This window comes from Centroberyx gerrardi, chromosome 13, assembly GCF_048128805.1.
Source record: "Centroberyx gerrardi isolate f3 chromosome 13, fCenGer3.hap1.cur.20231027, whole genome shotgun sequence".
NCBI classification, from domain to species: Eukaryota; Metazoa; Chordata; class Actinopteri; order Beryciformes; family Berycidae; genus Centroberyx; species Centroberyx gerrardi.
Window position 1 is genome coordinate 11,969,826 of NC_136009.1, and position 17,119 is coordinate 11,986,944.

A 17,119-nucleotide genomic window follows, 5' to 3' on the forward strand; every position below is an offset into this window, starting at 1 on the left:
GTGACGGATGGTGATGAACTTGTTCGGTATTGTAAGAGGCTTTGCAGCATGTCATTGTTTGTACACCCACAGTTAAACCCCATGCAAGCACCAAGACACACATCTCGTCAGCAGCACAAATACACACACACACACGCACACACACACACACAGGCTGTTATGAGTACAGATCTCTCAGCTGGCAGGCTCAGATAATACAGGAACATAATGGGCTTTTTAGAGAGCCTTCATGTCCCTGTATGGATATAAAACAGAATTTATAAGGACAACGTTTTTGAACTTGACAACAAGTAAAAAGTAGGCTTTTATGATTTGGATGATTTTTGTCATTTGTTTTTCCTAAAACGCCTGTTGAAGGTCGTCTCTCGGTGTCCTTCTGGGATGTCCACAACGGTTTCCACGGTTACAGGGTGCTGGTCTGGGCCTTTGGAGCCAGACTCAGTCCATCCAAATCCATGACCGGAAGTGGGGGGGGGGTGAGGGGGTGGTGGGTTTGGCTCTGTCCCTGGATAGAGAAAGAGAGAGGGGGTGGGGGGGTGGCGGGGTGAGTGAAGCTGAAGGGAGGAGGGAAGGACAGAGAGAGGGAGGAGGGGAGAAGAGAGTGGCTGATCCAGATGTGAAGGACAGTTTTTAAGAGTTTTTGTTCCCTCCAAGGTTTCTCCAGTTTCTCCTCGAGCCACAGGTTTCTGCCCTCACTCGTCCTTCCTCTCTCTTTCTCTCTCTCTCTCTCCCTCCAAAGGTGCCTTTCTTCCTTGGACCTGGTCCAGCTTCCAAGTTTGTTTTCTCTTTTCAAGTGGGAACTCCCCGCCACCACCGCCACCCAGTCTGAAGCCCCCCTGGCCAAGTCTGTATAGGACAAGGTCAAAGCTAGAAGAGCAAAACAGTAAAATCCATAACAATGTGTTTTCAGATCAGTTCAACAGGTGAATACAGCGCATAATAACTCCGGCAATCTGTTCTACAGTCATTTACAGTTCATCAGTGCGTTCCTGCAGGCTTCCTCCAGACTTCCATTCTGCCCAGACTTGTTTTATCACTGTTCATACAAACAAATCATAAAGCAAAGCTCCGACATATGGCTTGATTAGAGGCGGTCTAATGTGGATGGATGGCCGCCTCACTCTTAATGTCTGTTTTCCCCCCAAACGTCCATTAAGCTTTTAAAGTCATATGCCTGTGCCACTTGGATTATAGCATGGGAGTTAGTGAGCATTGGTTGCAGTGTGTTGAGACTTCCAGATGTTGCTGTGGCCTTAGTTTTCCTCTCAAAAAAAGGCACCAAGATTCACTTTGTCAACTGGATGACAATAAAGATATTAGCATGGACAAGCAGAATATTGCAGAATCAGAGGTTATGATACATGAATATTGAGATCAGCAGGGCATTTGTGCAGTCCTCCATCGGTGAATTGCTGCAAAATACACTGTTGCCCATGTTGCAGCTCCACTAAACTCTGCTGGGCTGCGGCAGCTCTGTCTCCTCCTCATCCTTCATCCTAAAGGCCACATGCCTGACTGAGTGAAGTGGCTGGTTTGACTTCCAGATGTTTCTCTGATCTGCTTCTTGCCTCTGAGCACTTGTTGTTGTTTGTGGATTCTGTTCCCATCACAGTAGGGCAGGGAGACAATCAAAGCCATCCAAAATCCAGCTTTTAGCCTCATCTTTTAATCATTTGATGGCATCTTTGAAGAGTTTCATGCCATTCCAGGAATACTTCTGTTGGTATTTTTTGTATAATTCACTGACAATCTAAGGAAAAAGAAGGGAACAATTGTCAAAAGCATGCTGTATGTTCAGAGGCTGACAGGGCAAAGAGGAACATTCAGTTCTGGGTAGGGAGAGAGTGACAGCGCTGTAGGTGTGTCCCGTCCCGTCCAGGCAGACAAAGGTAAACTGAGAGACAAAATGTGGGACAGAGAGAGGCGGAGAGAAAGTGGAGGGTGTTTTCCCCTCATCTCAGCTGACCCCGTCTAAAGTAAACACCAAGTTAAAAAAACTGATATTGTCCTCCTGCGCGGCCCGGGTGTCTGAATGTGTGTATTCTCTCTCGTTCCAGCTCTCTTTTTACGAGGAGTTTAAATTTCGGGCCCGGGGGTGGGGGGTGGGGGGGTCGTGGCCTCTCTCTCTCTCTCTCTCTCTCTCTCTCTCTCTCTCTCTCTCTCTCTCTCTCTCTCTGCTCCAACCCCGGTGAGAGGAGGCGGGGCGGAGAGCCTGTCGCCGGGAATAAAAAGGCCCGTCGGCTGAAGAGGTGCAGGCGCGCTCGTACCCCCTCCGTCTGTCCCGGACGAACAGGAACGACCGCCTCCAGCCTCCAGCCGGCCAAACGGCCCAGCTGCCTCGGGAGATCCCAGGTGGCAAATATCCTCCCGCTGCGGCGAGGGAGAAACCATCCGATCCCACACTCGTGAAATCTGTTGAGTCAGGAGTAGCCGGAGCCAGGGTTCTTGGTGGCCGGTGAAGCGTGACCACGGGGGCCCCCGGTGTTTCTGGCACCCCATTAACGGCAGGATGGGACCGATCCGCACCGGCACTTTAAGGGCCCTCGGCGCCTCGTCCTCCTCCACCTCACACCAACACACTGACTTACAGCAGCCGCAGCTGGCCGGCCGGCCTGCTCTCGCTCGTTCTCAGCACCGTTCCTCTGCTGTGGTGTGTGAGGGTTTTGTGTGCGTGTGTGTGCGTGTGCGTGTGCGTGTGTGTGTGTGTGTGACAGGTCTTGGATGGGTCCCTCAGGGCTACAGCAATGAAACAAGATCCTCCTCAAGAGTTTGGCAGGTGAAGAGAAAGAAATGCACGGGACTACGAGGGGACCAGACGGCAAAACAGAAAGAGAGGAGGAGGAGGAGGGGAGGAGAGGAGGAGAGGGGTTCGGACAAAGAGAGCGAGTGAGAGAGAGTGGGAGAGTGGGACTAGACATAAACACACCAGAGAAAACGAGAGTACATTAGAGAGGAAGTCCGGTGGATGGGGAATGAAAAATGATTTCCTCTGTCTCTGCAGGTAGGAGATACAGAGTGCAGAGCAGGAGAGGAAATCCCCTTCTCCACGCTCCTCCGTCCCGTCCCGTCCCTCCTTCATCTTTACTGTGAGTTTTCTGCGCTATGTAACTTCTGGAACAGACTAATGGACACACAGGCAGTAGAATATCTGCACAACATGAGGTCTGCGACTATAGACTGAGGCTCAACGAAGGCTGTACCCTGCCTTGAAAAGCCGTTTGCAAAGATGCGAAGGCCATCCGCTGTCGCCATTTCACTACAGCAAGGATGAAAAGTTGCTGTGATAAAACAGAAATGTAGACTAGATACATAAAAAATATTTACTATATATTGAATATAGACATAATGTACAAGGAATATGTATAGGACATGTAATCAGTCAAAAGATGCAAACATGCACAGGCAAATATCCATTACAAACTTATTTATTAAGTTGCAGAAAGCATTTATAACTGTATATAAAAAAAGAAACAATAACACTCAATTTTGATCACTTGTCTTAACCTCCCAGTGATGATGGGCCGAGAGGTCAGACGGTATGATGATTGATAACCAATTGAGAAACAGTTGATGCGGTGAGGTGAAATGTTCAAAAAATAAAAAGTCTATAAATATCAAATGATCAAAGCTAATACATTCTGCTTATTATGACCAAGGGTTTTGAGAAAAGAGGATTCGGGCCCAATCCGTTCCAACTCCTCCAGCATTCATAAAAATTCTGTTCCTAGAAAACTAGAAAAAGAGCAGTAGGGCTTAACCCGACTAAGGATCTGCTTAGTCTCAACGCTTAAGTCTATATATATATATACATATAAATTATTGACTGAAATTATAGCATCCTACTTCTTTTTCCTGGATTTGAAATGGACTGGACCCAAATCTTAGAAATGAAGAGTGACCCGTCCCAACTTGGAGCAGAACGTGGTTGTTCCTGCTTCCCTGGTCAGGCCCCTCTCTACAGTATGAGGGTGGTGAGGTGTGAGGCACTGAGCGCGCCTCACGGATAGTGCAATGGTGAGCTGTTCCCTGTACCTTAGCTGTCAAAGTCCCGAGCAGGGTTTCATTTCCAAAAAAATGATCCCTTCCGTCAAACCAGACGGGCTGTGCTCCTCCAGTCTGAGGGGACTGGGGAGGAGACGCTGCTACGCATGATTTTATCAGTATTGTTTTTAAAAAATAAGCAAGAAAACGAGCACATGATGGACATACGACCCTGTAAGAGAGAGAGAAACGTGACTACCTTTGTACAAATGTAGCTTATTGATTGAGAGGAATGGAAGTGAGCCTGTGTGTGTGCAGTGTACAGTAAGTATGCACTTCCAAGGAAGCAGTAGAAACAGATCATTCAAATAGGAAAAAAACCCATAAAAATGTCATTTGACAAAGTAAAAAACAAACTGTAAAACATGAAAACCCTGCTTTGGTAAAGCAGAATTTAAAATGCACCATCACCATATAAAGCTGATTATCGCATTCAGATGATAAAATGACAAGCAAACAGATCTGACATTTTGACATTCGCATGTTGTTTGTTGGGAAGCAGAGGGAGAAGCATCAGGTCTGATTGCGTAATACTGAACACTTGCTGTGGTGATGCAATGTTGAAATACTGAAATATTTGCGGTAGTTTCATTCAAATAAATTACTGGAGGGTTTTCCACATGGAAAATTGAGCAACCCTTTATTTTATAGCACTAATAAGAACCTTCATCTTCAAAGTGCAAAGAAATGATCATTCTAGATTTCTGTGTAATTGAGTCTGGCAGTTATCAGTGAGGATTTACTGATCAATAAGTTTACATTTTCTTCATTTTTGTCAAGCAATTTCAAGAAATCACTCGTGTGTATTCATAGTGGCAAATGAGCATAAGCATTGAATCAACATTAGCTGTATGAATCACAATAATAAAGGGTTGCTGACTGTTTGTAACAACATTTAAAATAATACTACGCCAATTCAAAAAGATGCCTCTGTGGTTTCGTTTACAACACTGCTTCTGCCACAACTTCACAGATGGTGCCGTCTTCAAGGAAGCACATGGTGGCAAATTTGGAAGAAACACCAACGCACATTTCTGTGGTTTATCTCAACAAAATAACAAAAAGCAGGCCTGCCTGTGACCGAAAAGTTGGGACCTTAAAACTCGTAATAAAATAAATAATTAGAATAAACCTAAAACAAAAAATATATATATTCTACAATCCAAGATTTTACCATTTGCCAAAGTACAAGAAAATTGTCAGCGCTGAGAGGTTGGAAAAGGGATCAGACTTGTGGAGTTGAGATATATATACTATATACGTATGTATGCTATCCTGCCTGACTATACTGCAGCCTGGAGGTGACAGGTGACAGAAGTGATGAAGACAATACCATGACATGAATGAACCAAAAGGAAGGAGCTTTTACAGAGAGAAGAGATGGAGGGAGAATAAGAGGATAGATGCAGTGTCTGAAATTAATTTTTTGGCTCACCTGCCACAGACTGGTAAACTAAAAAAAAAAAAAATGTACATGCCAAGAATAATTTTGACCAGTCAAAATAATTAATATAAATTTTTCATACATATGTCACCCTAGCTGTGTTCAATGCTAGTTTGTGTACAGAATCAGATTCAACTCAATTCACATTCAATAAAAAAAAAAAAACAAGAGCAGATTTATAGATTCAAATCAAAACTTGTTCACTCTCTTATAGAATAAATCTTATTCTGTCTTCATCTTCACTTTTTTCTTTTTGGTGGCGTCACGCCTGCTGTGTGTCGCCACATGGGGATAACATTATATTTCTACTAACGTTAGGCTAGCTAACCATCCAGGCAGGAGAGAAACAGAAACAGAAAAAAGACGCTACCACTTTGTGTAGAGCAAGTGTTAGGAAGTCAATCAGGAGCCTGTTTGACACAGTCATTGTTTACACTGATTTGATATGCACACGGTCGGAGAGAATGTATGGTGGTCAGCAGGGACAAAGTTCGAGAAAACGCAAAGACCAAAGACTGTATAAAACTGAGATATGCAAATGCCATCGCCTGAAAAAGTCAGTGTGGCGGGTGACCCTTCTTGATTCATCTGCCAAAGACAAATTCTGCTGGCATTTTGCTTGGCGGGCGATAATTTCGGACCCCGGATAGACAGAAAAACAATGAATGAATAAACCCATGGCAAGTTGGGGGGGTGGGGGGGGAGGTGCAGCTTGTTAAAAAGCACAGTAAAAATCTTTGATATTTACACTGTGGAAAGTGAATACATTCAGGCAGCAAAAGGAGAGGGGGATGACCTCTCCCTTGTACGAGGTACGTTTGGCACTGCTAATACTCAACCCATCCCTACGCTGTCTCCATTTCACTCTTTCTTTCTCCCCTTTCTCTTCTGTCCATCCATCAGTTAGCCAGTCAGTCAGTCAGTCTTTCATGGCCTAATCCTGCCATCTGTGTGGTCCTACTCAATCCTTTGTCCTCATCATTCATTCATGTGATGCTCGGGGGTTTGAAGTGGTAAACGTCCGGGTGTAGCTGGGAGGGGACTTTCCTGTGACTGTCTCTCGATAAGACAGGAATCAGGCAGATCCGCTCCTCCCCTTGTCCCTCCTGCTTGAATCAGCAGAAGCCTTTGGTTCAGAAGGCACATGTGTGCATCTCTCCACAGAAACCCTCCACTAACATTTTTTTTTTCTTTATAATCTCCTTTGATATAAAAACTCCGGCAGTGTGCAGGCCACCCGGATTGTAGGGGTCCTTTGTCCCCTTTCCGATCCATTTCCCAGCATCCTGTTTTGTAGTTCTTTGGGAAAGGTAGAAGGAACCTCTGGGTGGGTGTAAACTCAGATGCCATTGGTCAGGTCTGTGATGACATTGGCCCTCACCAGCTTGCGGAGGAACTCCTTCTCCTTAGATATGTTGTGTGTCCATGACTGCCGGAGAAGAAGAGGACAGAACAATTTCAGAGAGAAGCTAGATCACAGATACAATGGCCCATATCTATCTTCAGAGTAGGAATGCTGATCTAGGAAGAGAACTCATCAGGTAACCCTAACCCAAGAATACTGTGGAAGGAAAAGCTGATGCTAAATTAGCATTGCACTCTGGGACGCTTAAATATAGGCCTTATTAAAGAACCCTTTTGTTTTTGTTCCAACAGCCTTGCTATTTGCGCGGATGTACACGCCTGCATCTTATGTTGGGAGCTTTGTATTCTCAGTGTGTGTATGTGTGTGGCTGTGCATGTGTGCGTATGTGTGTGAAGCCACATCGGGTCAGTTTCCCTCCCTGCTGTGCTATGAGGATTCAGTCCAGTGGGCCAACATGTAACCAGAGCCTATGGTTCCTGTGTGGCGTTTTGGGATGGAGAGACAGAAAGAAGGGGGGAGTAAGAAACACACAGGAAAAAAAGGAGTGGAGCGCTGGGCCGGGCCCCACAGCTGCCTCTGGTCTAACCTGCTGGTTCAAGGCTCTCCTACGGGTTCTAGGCCTGTCTGGGTCGGTCTCTCTACCACTGTGTGATGAGTCGCACTCCTAACCAGAACCTCAAGGAACAATAAGAGAGAGTTTCACTGGGAGCTTACATAGGGAACAGGGCTGCAAGAGCAGGCTGATCCGTAACACTGGTGTTGCTATGTGTGAGTGCGGCAGGACTGCCGGTCATTTCTGCCAATCTGCTGTGAGCCAAGGCTTCGTTATACTAAACACACTTAAATATTTTTATCAATTTAATTCCAACCCGGAAAACTTGGAGATAATAGAAGTGAGGATAGGATGAAAACGGAGTGTCTGAAAACACAACATGATTTCACTATATTGTGTAAAGCAAACTGGATGCATTTTATCATGGATTTTTGTGTCGCTCATTTGACCTCAATGGTTACATGGCTGCTGCCGAGCTGTCAAGCATCCGTCAAAATAGGATGCGGGCTATTTCTCCAAGCTATCGCCACGGCAACTCTGTGGAATTACAGGATGATTTCATGGCTGATTCCAGCACAGAAAACCAAACAGTCCCCGTGACTGGCAGTGGTTAAGTGTTCCAAACAATATACCAAAACTGTTTCCATTAATTAGCCACGTGTAGCTGATGATGGCGATGTTGATGACGACGATGATAATAACAAATGCCAGGGGTTCACTGGGAGTTTAGACAAAGGTTATCATCATACTGAGCTCATGGTTTACACGTCAGCAAACCGGTGACATTTGGAACCGGTGATTCCACTGGGCTTCAACGTAAACACTGGGAGGAATACTTGACTGATGGAGGGGAACGGGATCTGTCATGAGCGCGTTCGTAAAACTATTGTTCGAAGTACACACTAACAGTAAGCGTGTGGATGTCGCTACAGTGACTGCTGAAAGACCAGTGCCTTTTCAATTAGATGTGGTTATTGTGCTCCTGACACAGTACCATCACTCGAAATACAATACAAAACATCACAAGTCTTTATATACCAGGTACTGCAATTCGATACTCTGTCTGTAAGGCGAGAGGTCCCATTCATGCACAATTCTTGGAATAACGCTGCGATCAGTCTAAAGGGTAAATTGCTGCATTATGCTGAAAATGACCTATTTTGTCTGAAAACCAACTCCCAAACCCTCCACCCCCTCCTCCAGAGGAGTGGCGGTCCCCTCTCATCAAGCATTTCATTTATTTGTTTCTTCATTTATTTATTTGTAGCAGGTGTGCAGTGACCGCAGTAGCCAGAATACATCCTGCTCTCTCATGTATGGAGAGAATGTCACACCAAACGTCATTCAAAAGTCTGGTAATTTAATATTGCCTTGCTTATCGGCAAAGGTGCACACCTAGTAGAACATCACTTATTAGCTTCTCTGATCAATTTGCTATACAGCTGATCCACCAAGTTTTACTTTATCTAAATGAAATCTTGTGGATTTGGTTCACACTGCCCACTATCCTCCACAGTGCATTTTGGTGGAAGAAGACTGTGGGAACAACAGGCAAAGTTGAAATTGTTTTGAAATAAGTACTGCTTGGTGTATTGGATGTATGACAAATTGAAGAGTGGATCCCAATGATTCAGAAAAGGTCAAGTCATGTTCTATGAGGTAAGTGTATTTGCTGATTAACAAGGCAACTTAAAACTGCCAGATTTTTGAATGGAATTTAAGTTGACATTCTCTCCATAGAGGAGAGAACAGCACGTATTGGGGCTAGGGTAGGGAGTCAAGAGATACGAAAGCGGAGCATGAATTGGGATCTGATCCCATGCTAATCCTGCGGTATCAGTTTCCTGATGATTCTTTAGGAGATGTGGGAGGGTGAGGATCATTTCAGCTCCTGGGCCATTTCCAGGCTCAGTTCCAGTAGGTATCGTAATTTAAGAATGAGTCTTATTTACATGGACAATTGTGCTGTAATTGCAATTGGCTATTTACATTTTCCTAGTTGTGGGGTCAGTTTTCCAACTGTTGGGGCCAGCTAAATTAATGTAAAGGAAACCAGAGGTTAAGCCACTCACCTCTTTGATGGCAGACATCTTGACAGTCTCATAGTAGTGCAGGGGTGCGTGGGGTGTGTTCATGTCATAGCCGAAGCCGGCCACCGCCACCTCGTCACAGTTATGCAGTGCCATCGTTATAGCAACCGTCCCCAAGGTTGGAATGTTCTGTGGCAAAGACGGGCAGATGCAAGCTGTCAGACCATCGCAACACACAAACACCATTAAATCAATGTACTGATTTGACTCAGATAATAATCTGGTACAGAACCCAATGTAAGCTGAAGATTTGTAGATACAAATTAATAAATAATACACAAGATATTTTTGACCATCACAGGGATTGATGTGGACCAAAAGCATTTAGATCATTTACAATCAGTTTTAGAACTGAGGATGCTTTCTGACAGTGGTTCAGACAGCCTTCCACTCCCTCTCTCCATCTCTCCTGTATCTGCTTGCGCCTCCCTCCCTCCTTTGTACCTCTGTCTTTGTTCTGGTCCACTGCTGCTAACTGATCTTGAGCTGTTGGTGATTAACTATTAGCTTTAAGACCCGACCCCAGCTATGACACAGTGATCTACAGGGTAGCATTCTGCTTCCTAACCGCCCTGGGCTGCCAGGGGTCTGGGGGGTACAGAGGCTGTGGAGGATGGAGGCTGGAGAAAGGGAGTGGGAGGGAGGGAGAAAGAGTGTGTGTGTTGGAAAACTGCGGGTGCAGAAGAAGGAATGGAGGGAGAATGGAGGGAGGCCCCATTTAAATCATTAGCCTGATTTGGAGCCTCGGGGTAGGTGAAGCTGAACCAGCAAGCTGGCCAACCCCCTACTGTGTGTTCTAATACACATTAATTTACACACGTGTGCGCACGCACACACACACACACACACACACACACACACACAATCAACATAAACATTAGTATAATAAATATACTCAGTCATTAATTTCCACATACATAAACACACACGATCAGAAGAGAGACGGGAGGGTATTTTAAGGCAAGAATGTGTCAGGCCATACACCTCCACACTGCAATGTATGAGACAGCACTGTTACCACCCTGATACATAGAAACAAATACACACACACACACACACACACACACACACACACACACACACACACACACACACACGGACAGAGCAGACCTGCCCACATGTTGAACACATGTTGCAGAGCAGAGTTCAAGTAGGGGTGTTCTGGTGGTGCCCCAGAGGGCAGAGTTACACTGATACACTCCTCATGTCCCCTCCAATTCTCTAACAACATTCCCCCTACACTTACCAACAGGAACACACACACACACACATACAAAACGGACACATGAATACAAACAGATGCTGCTTTGTTCTGTACTTGGACAGTGCCCACCAACCAATATTTATCCAATTTATACCTCTGACCAAATGGACTTCAATCTCAAGGCAAGATGAAGATCATTAATGTGTCAAGCAGGTAATCTACATCAACCTCTAATAAGAGACAAAACAGTACGGCAAAGTAGCATTCAGTCTGGGCTAGGGCTGCAACAATTATTTGACTTTACTGACAATGTCAACAATAAGAAATCGTATAGTATTTCCTTTTCGCCTACTTCATCTCTCACTTTTCGTTTTGTTGTATTCTGAAAAAGGCGGATGCATGCAGTTCTGAGGATCACAAGCCCAACAGAACAAAGAGTAAAGCACAGCAACGTGTGGGAATATAGTAGTACTGTAGTAACATGTACAATGTGCAGCATCGACTTGGCTTAATACAGCAGTACAATGAGCTTGCTCAACAGGTGTCACGCCAGCCGGAATGAAAAATCTGGTTATAATTTTCAAAATAAAAAACATATTGACAGACACTCGTTGGGATGTTTTTTGAGGAATACAAAGTTCCAAAATGAAAATAAAGAACATATGTAAGGAGGAATCTGTACTACATCAATATATAATCTTAGACATCTTAATATTTTTTGTGCCGTGCTTAATGTTTAAATGACTCCTGTGCACTGCAGAGCTCTCACCAAGTAATAGCACAGTGCTATCTTCAGCTAATGTTGGCTGAAGTGCAGTAGTAACAATAACTTTAGTTTCAGTTATTATCACCTGGTAGGATGATGACAACCTGGTAGGATGATGACAACTGCAGTCCTGTTCTGGACCAATGCATCTGGCATGTTCCTTTGCTTCCCCTCAAAACTGCCAGGGATGTGATTTTGTTTTTCTTGGAGTCTCAGCTCCCATTATTATCTGAGGGGAGATAACTTTTCCCCTTGCTTCTTTGTGTTCCTCATCCAATCCCTGCTTACGTCATCCAGACTTCTAGGTGCAAGCCAGTTAATAAGTTTTGAAAAGTTTTCGCTTGTCCTGTTAAATCTTCCGTTTCATCTTGACAGATGCTGCATGACTTGTCTGAGTCGTTTCATTTCCTGTGATGGCATGGTTAGGTGTTGTGTCAATACTGTTACTGTAGAAATGGCCAATTGAAATTTGGTTGTGCGAGATCTGAAGATTGGGGACCTGACTTTTGTCACACACACTTTGGTTATAGATGGTTACTGTCAGTCCAACACTGGTTCCTCCTGGCTTTGTTATGGATAAGTGCAAATGTGTGTCTGTACAGGATAGAGGCTTTTAAAACTTCAAACCTAATATGAAAAGGTGTAGTGTGAGCAAGCTTCTGCATTTGTTCTGCATTTGTTCTGCATTTCTACTTAATACTCACCCCTTTGCCCATGAGGCCATTGTTGAGCGGCAGGCCTATGAACTGGAAGGCAGCCTCCTGGATGAAGTAGGGATTGAGGATTCTCATCTCGGTCGGCTCCCTAGGCACGTAGTGGGCCACCGACTTCCAGAAACCCTCTGTACCCCTCTGGGGGAGGGAGGGAGGGATTGGGGAAGGAAATGGACAGGGAAAAAGGTGTAGAGGAAGAAGGCAGAGGGAGAAAAACAGCAGAAGGGAGAGAGAGAGAGAGAGAGAGATGCATTAGTATTTTTTTTAATAATACTTTAATTATTTTTTTCCTCCCTGCAAGGTCATAGTACATGAATCACAGAACTGACATTCATGTGATGACACCTCCGCTGGGGACAGCCAGCAGCATTTCACCAGCCAAACATCAAACAGATTATCCTCTGCAACGCTGACATTAAACACAGAAGCCTACACCGGCAGACCGCTACCACCACTGATTAGGAAAATGGCTTTTGGGCCTTTAATGGCTGGAGGGTATTGGATGGGGGGGGGCGGGGGCATCTGTAATTACCACCACAGTAGCAGCCGTGGGTCTGGGGTGAAGCTGCCTTTGAGTGCTGACAAGGTACCAGTTTCCTGTTCCCCTTTCCAAAATTTCACCATTCGTTGGGAATAGGGCTGCACAATTATGGCAAATATGATAATCCTGATTATTTTGCTAAACACTGTGTAAAATCACAATTCTTTGTCTCAGTTTCAGGAAACCAAATTACTTTATTGCACTTTTGCACCTTAACATATATTTTCACTTTTTTCAGTACAGTATATCTCAATGCAGCAGCTACAATGTCTTGTTTTCACACTCTGTCCTATTCTTTTTTTCACCATCGTTGGACCGATCCATTCTTTTGCACTTTGCTCATTGCTAGGTTTTTATTTAAGTCTATGTAAGGTTTCTCTCTTTCTTCCCCACTGGAGCAGCCTGCTTCACAATCTTAACTTTCATCTTGGTCACATGGCGCCCGTGCACATTCAGAGGCTGTGATTGGTCACTTGTAATGGAAGCGCTTGATATATCACACTGGGGAATTGAAAATATAAGAAACACTTTAATAATGCCTTTGCATTAACTAAACTTGCATGATTATTTATCACGGAAACATTAAATCATGATATATGATTATCTACCATTAGTTTTGAAGCTCTAGTTGGGAAATTGCAAGACTGACCCCAGAGCAGTGTCCGTGGCCAACTTTACCCACACCCAAGCTTATATAAGGAAGTGCTACAGGAAGTAGGCTAATATAAATCACACATTGACCTCTGAGGGGGTTCTGGGAGACCTCAGGTCCTTTCACACACAGCAATCATCATCAGTCGCCACGGCGACCAGTAAGACAGGCAGGCAACACACACCTGAATTAAATTATGTAAATTTAATGACACACAACTCAGGCATTGCAATACAGCCACTGGATATTAGGATACAAACTCACAAAAAGTAGCCTCTAAAAAATGTACGCCTATATATAATAAATATATATATAAATTAATAATCAATTCTGACTTCTCTACACTGTCCAATGACAAGACTACTCCAACAAATCAGCCCCTGTTAGAGCATTACTCCTCAGTCCTTGGTAGTGCGTGAGTGACTTTCCTGACAGTGACTTTCTGAAAGGCATAAAGCCAAAGGGGTCAGCAGATGTAAATGGGAATCACCTGTTCAAATAGTCAAGCACCCGCCCAGCCGTCTTTGATACAGCAATGCGTGCCTCTGTCTGTGTGTGTGTGTGTGTGTGTGTGTGTGTGTGTGCATGTGTGTGTTGGCAGTAGCAGTGAGTCTGCTGGCTTTGTGGCTACAACAGTGGCGGCTTGTTTTGAACGAAGGCCCAGCTCTGTGCCCTCGGCAAGCTGTAACAGGAACAGCAGCTCATCTCTCCTGTCAACACAGCTTGTGTTTGCCAGGAATGTATTTAGCAGGGCTGTTTGGCTGTGTGTGTGTGTGTGTGTGTATGTGTCTGTGTGCTGAATAAAGAGAGTGATGCATTTTTTTCTTTTTCCTTGGAAGGAGGGAACGTAGTGATACACACACCCTCACTTCACACAGCAATGACATGTACACAGACAAGACTGTCATGGGGTGGGGATCTCTTTGAAGATATTCAGACAATTGGCAGACAAAGTACAGGTGGCTCTGAGAAATGTAAATGCAGTGAACACATAGGGATTCAGGACTTTTGGTAAGCACACATGACGGGGTGGGTTGTGTGTGTTGGGGAGGGGGTGGGGGTGGTGGTTTGGAATGTGGGCTAGTGACTTAAAGGTCACTGGCTCAAACATCAGAACAGTTGGGATGGGCAGGAAAAGTGAATGACAACACTCTACCCTGCTTAGACAGTATCCACTGAGCTTCCCTTGAGCAAGGCACTGAACTCCCAAATATTCCAGTGGAGCTGTTCAGCGGCCAGCAGCAGAAGACTGTGGTTGTACTGGGCAGCGCCTGGGTGTGAATGTTTGTAATTGCATGAATGTGAGACAGGATGGGTTTGAAAATGAGCATGCATGTTCAGCAAACCTTCTCTGGATAAATAAAAGTTAAGATGAAGCTTGCGAGTCATGAGCAATACCACGCAAGTTAGACTGTTAAATAACTGCGAAATGTTGTGCTATCTGAGAGTTCACTCACTGTTCCCGCAAACTGGCCTCTGGGGAACAGGATGTGGTTTCCAATGCGGACTGACTGCTAACCTCAGTGTGTGTGTGCATGTGGGTGAGTGTCAGGAGAAACGCCGCTGCACCAGTGACATTTGAACATGGAGAGAACAGGAAGCTACAGAGCGGTCCCGTACCACGCACTCTCCCGGCCCCGACACAAAGACACACGCACACCCACATCCACACGCAGGCAAAAGGTGAACCGGAGTGTGTAGCTTGGCTGGTCGGGGCGTCGCTGGGTTGCGGTCGGAGAGGAAATGGCTGTTTCCCTTCTCCTGCGACAGCTTTATGGTTAAATTGGTCTCGATTATTAGATTTAAGTGTGCGCACAAGGCTGCGCACTCCAATAAAGCACCTGTTAAAACAACCTTTAGCAAGAGGTAATTGTTTGCATTGCAAGGAGACAGACTGTACAGAGGACTAGATCAGTCATTCAGATGAAGGGGGCTAAGCCTAGGCCTTTGCATAACTAGTACAGTCCACTTGTATCAGTCTGTAATGAAACCTTAGGACAGAGCAACCAAACTAGATTGAAATCACTGTAAAAAGCCAAGAACCTTGAAATGAATGTTATATTTAAGAGCCCAAAACAAGATGGAAATAACGGAAAATATATTTGTACGACTGAGGATATTCTCCATTGCATTAAATGTGTGAGTTGTCTAATTAATTGCAAGATATTTCTTATATTGTCTACAGTCAATCAATCAGCAGCCCTGGTTCCAGCTGCAGGTGTTCATCCTTTATTTGCCCCAAGTTTGGAATTCACACTTCAACTAATTCATGCGTTCACATTGGAAACTTCATCCTCCATCCACAGTGCACAGCAAAGAGCATACTGTAGCAAGTGGGGGTGAACAGGTGTAGGTAATTCAGGGGACGTCACTCTAGAGGCGTAGTGGTTGGAGTAATAGGGTTTTATAATGGGCCGGTGGCCTTATGTGCCCAGTACCACATACTGTCAGGAGGCTGAGAGTTCTTGGCAGCGCCTCTGAGACTAAGAGCCAGTAGGGAGGAAAAGTAATCTTGATGGATGACTGGGCCCAATGTGGTGGGAGAGAGTAAAGGTAAGAGTGGCCACAGTCTGTAGCCTCACAGTTAGACATGTAACGGAGCCCGACCATACCACAGCAAGTAAGCGGTGATGAGGTCTTTTTTACCAAACTCCTCCAACCATCACTCTTCCATAAATCCAGGCGAGGTTTATCAACCCTCACGAGCAAGCTCATACTCAGCAGGTGACTGTATTGAATGTACCAATAAAAAGGTTCTACACCACTGCAGTATCAAATTACTCCATAAAACTCACAGGTCCAGAGGAAGTTAGCCACAGAGAAGCTGAGGTTAAAACTGGGTTGAGTGGCTTTAAAAGTGGATTGAAAGCCAAACTTGTATAATTTACACTAAAGCTCCAACTGGCCAGTGGTCAGCTGCTACAAAACAGGTGCAGAATTTGCCGAGAAGTAATTGAAGTAAACATGGGTTCCCACGCAGAGCAACAAGCTGGTGTGTGTGTGTGTGTCTGCATGCGTGTAATGTCAGAGGATGTGTGTAAAGATTACACTGCTCAGTCTCAAAGAGGCAACTTTCAAGAATTAACTTAACACTTAAAACTTATTTAGCACAGAGCAGCCCAAGAGAGCGACTCCTGCACACTGTAAACTTAGGCTATTTAGATGGCAACGTTGAAGAGAGTGAAAAATGTCAATTGCATCATTTTGCTGCAAAACTACTCCTGATGATCCTTGTGTAGCAGGGAACGTCAGGAAGTACTGTTTATGTATCTCCAAGAGTGGACCAATACCATGAAAACACTCTCAGTCAATCTCTCCATGTCAAGCGATGTTGTGAACTACAACAGAAGCTCTGCTAAGTGGATTCGTCTAGCCATTTCAAAGCTGTAGGAAAATCACAGCTAAACAAACCACCACCAAAAGAGCTTAAAAGGGCAGGATTAGAGCAAGACAATGTCAGAAGGTGAGGAGAATAGAGACCTACTGTAAGGCAAGAGAAGTGAGGGATCAAACCAGATGGAAAAAGTGATGTAAACTGAACATCTACAGTAAATCCTCATGGATAATGTACAGCCAGAGGAAAAAAGGGCTATCTCGCTAACAGGAGTGTATATTTCTAACCAACGTGTAAATGCAGAAAGAACTACCTTAGCTTCCTCCCTATTCATCTGTATTCAAAGCATCCAAGATCATAACAAGCGATGTACAAGATGCCTCTAAAAATATCACACTCACAAAAGTTACCCCAG

At 44.7% G+C, this 17,119-nt stretch overlaps 1 protein-coding gene across 2 annotated transcripts in view; it reads right to left on the minus strand.

The window, feature by feature from the left end:
- Positions 1–3,407: 3,407 nt before the first annotated feature.
- The window catches only part of st3gal3b (ST3 beta-galactoside alpha-2,3-sialyltransferase 3b), a 41,808-nt gene continuing 28,096 nt past the window's right edge, over positions 3,408–17,119 (minus strand). For both annotated transcript variants that reach the window (XM_071896341.2, XM_071896340.2), the window contains 3 exons: positions 12,169–12,315; positions 9,477–9,623; positions 3,408–6,914 (listed from right to left, as the gene is read on the minus strand). In XM_071896341.2, coding sequence (XP_071752442.1) covers positions 6,825–6,914; positions 9,477–9,623; positions 12,169–12,315 — 384 coding nt within the window. In that variant the 3' untranslated portion in view covers positions 3,408–6,824. The remainder of the gene's footprint in view (positions 6,915–9,476; positions 9,624–12,168; positions 12,316–17,119) is intronic.